We start from the raw sequence: 6,806 nt of genomic DNA, 5'->3' as shown, positions 1-6,806 counted from the left end.
GTCACCATCCATCTACTCACTATTTCTATGGGGTCTACTTTTTTAAATCAACACTCTGGGACATCATGTGGAATTGGTCTCTGTGAGGTGGTGGAGATGTTAAGTAGCGGGATTTCCTCATTCCACGGTGCACACATCTATCTAATCCTCACATTGTACCCCATGAATGAATACAAGCATGATTTGCCAATTAAAATAATACTAATAAAGACAGAATAAATGCAGTAAAATACAAGAAGTGCGGCTTCACCTCCCCACCTACTTGATTTTTGTCTTCAGTCGTGCAACTATGTTGGGGCAATCTTATTACTCCTTTTCTTCGGTGGACGCGTGCAAGAAAATCTTAACAGAATTGAAAGGTGCATGGTCTGGCAGCCCTGCGGCAGCCCCAGCTTCTTGTTGGCGAGGCTGACATCACAGCCTCAGGCTGCCCAGCTTGGACAACGCTGGCTTCCTGCGATGGTTGTCGCTGGGCCAGGGACGTTTCTGGGTCTCTGCCACTGCTGCTGGTGCTCTGGGTGGAGGGGGAGGCCACAGGGTCATGCTGGGGGCTTTACTAAAACTGGCTTCCTCTGCAGGCCGGCAGGGGCACTGGCAGGAACAGTGGTCTTCTGCTGAATGCTGAATATGGGACACGCTGGCTCGCTGTGAGCCTGCTTCGGTGGGAGAGGGAAGGTGGAAACTTCAGTGGATAGAGAAGGACAGGTGGGAAGGGACTGTGGTCTGATGATGGACTGCTGCTTTTGTTTGTTCTAAAAGGAGGTAGGTGGCCACAGGATAGTGAAATGCTTTTTTTTTTTTTTTATTGGCACAGAGATGTTCTTGGCCTGGAATCCTGTTCTTGGCCACTATGAGCTGGGTTGTTTGGGAGTTCTGGTATCCAGGAGTGGCTCTTTGTATGTTGTCAGTGGCATCTCCTGGCCACAGTTCACCCACCAGTCCCTCAAAACTTGTTTCAGTAGGGGCCACTCCCTGGGGTCTAGTGTTAGTAACTTTTGAATGAGTCTTTCAAGTTGAAGGGGGAAAAAATGGTGGAGCGTGGTAGCTTCCTGTGAGAATTTTATTCTTGAGGTCCATCGTGTTCCCTAAATAGAAGTGCAGGGCCCCGGCCACCATATGGTAGAGGAGGATGCCGAGGCCCCATATGTCCCTGGCAGGGCACTGGTACCCCCAGCCCAGGAAGAGTTCTGAGCAGGAATGATGGGCTTCTGCCCTCACTTCTCGCCCTCCTTGGGCAGCCAAAAATTAAAAGTGGGAACAGCTGGCTCCCTTTGAGCTCTCTTTGGCTCCGCGGGGAAGGTGGACTTTGTCAGATGGGGAAGAACAGGTGAGACCCCCAGGAGGAAGGGACTGTGCTCCAATGACGGAGCGCCTCCTCCTCTGCACTTCTCCTGTACCCCAGGATTAGGTACGTGGCCATGGGATAATCATATACATATTTTTTGTGGGGGAGAATATTGATTCCGAGATGTGTGATGCTTGGAATCCCACGGCCACCATGACCAGGGTTATAGGGGGCATAGGTGTCCAGGGTCTCTGTATGCTGTCAGTAGTGTCTTCTGGCTGGCACTGACCCAGGGGTCCCACATCAGCTGGTTTAGTGGGGGTCGCTCCCTGGGGTCGAGGCTGAGGAATTGTTTTACTCGTGTTTCCAGTGGAAACGAACAAATAGGTGGGGAGTCATACTGTCACATAGCCTGAGGCGGGAAGGGACCAGGGGTGGGACCCACGGAGGCTCTGAGAAAGGCCTGGGCCTCAGAAGATGGGGAAGCAGGAAGACCCACTTGGAGGCCTTCACAACCTTCTAGGGCACAGGCCAGAATGCAGTTTAGGCTTCAGAAGGGGGCTGGGTCCCTCACGCTCTTCTTGAGGCTACAGGGCTGCAACTTCTTGTTCCCTTTCCACGTAGACATGGTTCTGGGGCCCCGGCTACACAGACACCCTTCTGATGGTTGTCGTCTGCAGCCAGGCAGGGGGCATGGGCTGACCCGCCCCTTCCTTTGCCAAGTGGACAGATGAAGGGAGCCTGTGAGGGTAGGATTGCTGGATTGGAAATTGGACTCGGAGTGTAATCCAAATGCCCCACGGGCCCCGCCTCTTCTCTGGAGCTCGGCTTCAAGAAAACTGGGACAAGGGATGGCAAGACCAGCTCTCAGGACCCTTGCCCCTCCACCCCGTAATGCTTTTAGATGGTTCTCAGGGGCCACCTTTTTCAGGAAGAATTCTCAGGTTATGGGCAAGTAAAGGGAGGAATCGTGCTTTGAGTGGCACTTTGATCAGGCTCTAGACTAGGTGTTGGTTTGGTGGGTTTGCTTTTCCTCCTGCCTCATCCCCCTTCACAAAACCTGAGTCCTGGCTAGGCCGGGAGTGAGATTCCTGTTTCTAGATTTTCATCATTCTGTGTTGCACAGGAGGAGGTCTGGGGAAAAAGGGGACACATACTAGCAAGCATATAGAAGATTTATATGCACCAGGCTCTGGAGCAGCTGCTGCTATCTGGTCCAGCGGCCTGGGGTCTCCATAGAGATAGGGGCGGGGCCAGGTGGCAGTGACGCAGTGCGGGGCGTTGCTCCCAAAGGCCGACGGCCCCGCCCAGCCTGGGCAAAGAGTCGGAGCAGGGACTGGGAGGCAGAGCCGGAGACGCGTAGGCACAGCTGAACCCCTGCGCGCTTGCCTAGTAGAGAGCTCAGGATCCCCAAGATTGGACAGGCAAATAAGCTTAGTGACAGTCCCACGAGCCTTCCCGAGAGTCACGGTAGGCGTCCACGGCCCCTGCGGATCCCTAGGCCTGCTCTATCAGGCGACCTTGGGGACGGACCCAAGGCTGCACTTCCAATGCTCTGCAGACACACCTCGGGCTTGAATCCCAGGGTCTCACTGATTCCACAGGTATTGATTGAGGGCCTCCTGGGTGCCAGGGCTGTGTGGCTCTCAGGGAGGCAAGGTCCTTGTTCCAGTAGGGGTGACAGGTGTAAAACAGGACGACTTAAGAACCTGAGAATGGGGACAAAGCAGAGTACTGGGAAGTGGCTGGGTGGGTGTGGGGCAGCCTGGGATGGGGTAAACAGCAAATCTTTGTTTTCTGTTCCTGGCCATATTTCATTGGGGATGCTACCTGATCTCTCTTCAGCTCAGTTTCCTCACCTGGACAGTGGAGCTGAACCCACCCCCCACTATCTGAGCCTGCTTTCTGGGCTGTCTTTAGGGAACCCGCCCTGCTCAGGCCTGCTCCCCACCCTCCATGGCTGTCAGTCCCCCAGGAGAGGAATGTCTGCCATATGGAGTCTGCTGGTAGCAAAGGATGATGAACAAGCCAAGGTTGCCCGGCCTGCATGCTGGCCCAGGTGGATACTTGAAGGGAGTTTCTCTGTTTGTGGGCTTTTGCCCTGGTGCTCTTCCCTATAGTCCCCTGACCCAGCCCAGCTCAATGGGCTGGAAGCCCTGGCTTCGGAAGAGGAGATGTCAAGCTCTACCACAGGTCACAGCCAGAAACAATTCTGGCCTTGTCCAGTGATAGTAAAAGTCAGGCCTGGGAAGGTGTCCTCTCACAGGACAGCACTTCCAGAGGGGGCACAGCAGCAAGGTGGAGGGACAGACTCTGACGGGCCTTTGGGGAGCTCAAGCAGAATCCACAGGGGCCCTCTTTCTAGGGTACAAACTGGCATTGGGTGGAGGGAGATCCAGTATTGACACCTGAGGGACCTTCACCTCCAATGTGGATTTAAAGGACAGCAGCTCACTGGGGAGACAAGGGGCTCCACAACACTCCCACCCTCTCCTGAGCCCACTTCTTGCTTCTTGGTCCTGCTCTTTACTGGGGAAGGAGAATCTTACCTGAATCAACAGTGGACAGAGTCACCGCATGCTCAAGGCTGGGCACCTAGATGCCGGCCATGCACCAGGGTGGTGCCTTTTGGACCTTCCTCAGGGTCCTTAGGAACCCATGAGGAAGCTCCCTGATGGGTGTTGATGGGGCATCTGCACCCATAGATTCACTGCCTTACACGGAAACACCAGGTTCCTGGGAAGCTGGAACCTGCCTTATGAAAGCCCCCATTCCCATCACCCCCTCCATCCCTCAGGGCTGCTGCTGTGTCTTGCCATCAACCCTCTTCTGACCCCCAGGACGCCTGCCTCACCCAGAAGCACCCCTTCAACCTGGACCTGGCTGAAGACTCACTCCTCCATCAGGCCTCTGAGGGGGATGGCTCTGTGCTGCTTTTAGCAAAAGGGGAAGCCATTGCAGCAGAAAGGCCAATGCCACACTAGACAGTCAGGAGCCCAGCAGCACAAGTGGCCTCCTGAGGCACTTTGGGAACCATACCCGCCACTGACCCCAGCACAGCCTGGTTCCCAGGGCTTCGGGATCCTCCTGGGAACCTCTCAGAAGGATTAACACAGGCAGTTGAGACCTCAAGGGGCCGCTGGTCCTTCTGAGGTAGTGTGATTGTGGGGAGACCATGTGCAATGTATGGGACTCTGCCCTGCACCCGCTCAGAGCCTCAGCCCTTCAGAGCCACTGGTAATGATTTGCTGCAGATGGGGTCACCCTGATTCTTCTCTGAGGTTTCCTTTCCTTTCAGGTTTTCTGTATGACAGCGAGAACCACATGACTGCATGCCGCCTAAACTAGGCTGTGCACAGCCCCCGTTCTGTGCAAGGAGGGCGCAAAGCAGTAGAGTGTCTGTGACCCACCTGCCACCTTTCCAGTGCTACTACAAGATTTGGAAGAGATGGTCATTTATCAGGAACCGTCTTTATTAAAAAAAAGATAAAATAGAGCAGGGCAGGGGAGAAGTGCTGCAGGTTCCAATGTTGCTGGGCACACAGCAGCTTGGGCATCTTGCCCGGCTCTTCCCTGCAGCTGTTGGCGTCCACTGTCAGGTTTCAATGTTCTTGGACCTCAGAGCCTTTGTCCTCTCCAATCTAAATGCAGAGAGACATTGGACATGGACTCTCTCAGGTGTTTTGCAAAATGCAAGATATTCTCATTGACTCTGGTCACTCTGCTGCGCCCTAGATGTCAAAACCTCTTCCTCCTTCCTGAGACTTTGGTCCTTTGACCAACAACCCCCCCACCATTCCCTCCCTCTGCCACTCTCCAGCCCCTGGTCACCATCCATCTACTTGCTACTTCTATGGGATCAATGTTTTTAGATCAACACTTCTGGGACATCATGTGGAATTGGTCTCTGTGAGGTGGTGGAGATGCTAAGTAGAGGGATTTCCTCATTCCAAGGTGCACACATCTATCTAACCCTCACATTGTACCCCAGGAATGAATACAAGCATGATTTACAAATTAAAATAATGCTACTAAAGACAGAATAAATATAGTAAAATGCAAGAAGTGTGGCTTGACCGCCCCACCTACTTCATTTTTGTCTTCAGCCGTGTAACTATGTTGGGGTGATCTTATTCCTCTTTTTCTTTGCTGGACACAGGAAGAAAACATTTTAATAGAGTGAAAAGGCATATCCTGGCAGCTCTGCAGCAGCACCAGCTTCTTGCTGGCTTGGCTGATGTCACAGCCTTGGCTGCCCAGCTTGGAGGATGCTGGCTTTCTGCGATGGTTGTTGAGGCAGAAACGTTTCTGTGTCTCCACAACTGCTGCTGGTGCTGTGGGTGGAGGGTGAAGCCACAGGGTCATGCTGGGGCCTTGTTAAGCCAGGGACATTTACAGATCACCACTGCTGCTGCTGGTGCTCAGGGTGGAGGCGGAAGCCACAGTCATGGGGAAGGCTTGCTGAGCCAGGGATGTTTCTGCATCACCACCACCGCTGCTGCTGCTCTGGGTGGAGGGGGAGGCCACAGGGTCATGCTGGGGGGCTTGGTGAGCCAGGAAGGTTTCTGGGTCTCCACCACTGCTGCTGGTGCACTGGACAGAGAAGGAGGCCACAGTGTCATACTGGAAGGATTGGAGAGCCGGGGAGGTTTTTGATTTGTAACCATTGCTGCTGGTGCTCTGGGTGGAAGGAAAGGCCACAGGGTCATGCTAGGGAGCTTGTTGAGCCAGGGACATTTCTGGGACTCCATCACTGCTGCTGGTGCTCTGGGTGGAAGGGGAGGCCATGGGGTCATGCTGGGGGGCTTGGTGAGTCAGGGACATTTCTGGGTCTGAACCACTGCTGCTGGTGCTCTGGGTAGAAAGAAAGGCCACAGAATCATGCTGAGGGACTTCACTGAAGCTCTCTGGCTTCCTCTGCAGGCCGGCAGGTGCACTGGCCAGAAAGGGGCCTTTCTGCTGAATGCTGTGAGTCCACTTCAGTGGGAGAAAAAAGGTGGAAACTTCAACGGATAGGGAAAAACAGTTGGGAACCCCAAAAGGAAGGGACTGTGGTCTGATAGTAAACTGCTTTTTTATTTTGTTTCTTCCAAAACAATGTAGGATGCCACGGGAAAACTGAATAATTCTCCTTTGATTGCCACAGATAGGTTCTCAGCCTGGAATCCCATGGCCACCAAGAGCTGGGTTGTTTTGGAGTTGAAGTGGTCTAGGATTTGTTCTTCATATATTGTCAGAGGCAACTCCTGGCCACTGTTCACCCACAGGTCCCTCATCACTTCTTCTAGTGCTGTCTGCTCCCTGGGGTCTATCTACTGTTAATAGTTTATTATTGAGGCTTTTTGAGACCTCAGGAAAAGTATCCTGGGGAAAAATATCTTCCATTTTAACGTTTTGCCATGAAGACCCTAACACTGCGTTAGCAGAAGGGCAGAACTTCGCCCACCATGTGATGTAATGTTACTCCGAGGCTCCAAACATCCATGGCGGGGCATTGGTAGCCCTGGCCCAGGAAGAGTTC

The 6,806-nt window shown here is 53.4% G+C and overlaps 1 protein-coding gene across 1 annotated transcript; it reads right to left on the bottom strand.

Annotated features, from left to right (window-relative positions):
• Nucleotides 1-343: 343 nt before the first annotated feature.
• LOC105519204 (putative protein TPRXL) lies at nucleotides 344-6,109 on the bottom strand. Its single transcript, XM_011952511.1, is given in 3 exon segments — nucleotides 344-551; nucleotides 1,731-1,735; nucleotides 5,753-6,109. Coding segments are annotated over 3 exon segments (570 nt in total).
• Between the last annotated feature and the right edge of the window lie 697 nt (nucleotides 6,110-6,806).

Source organism: Colobus angolensis, unplaced genomic scaffold, assembly GCF_000951035.1.
Source record: "Colobus angolensis palliatus isolate OR3802 unplaced genomic scaffold, Cang.pa_1.0 Scaffold34, whole genome shotgun sequence".
In the NCBI taxonomy this organism is placed as follows: domain Eukaryota; kingdom Metazoa; phylum Chordata; class Mammalia; order Primates; family Cercopithecidae; genus Colobus; species Colobus angolensis.
The sequence above is the reverse complement of the archived record's forward strand: the minus strand, read 5'-3'. Positions and strand labels throughout refer to the sequence as shown.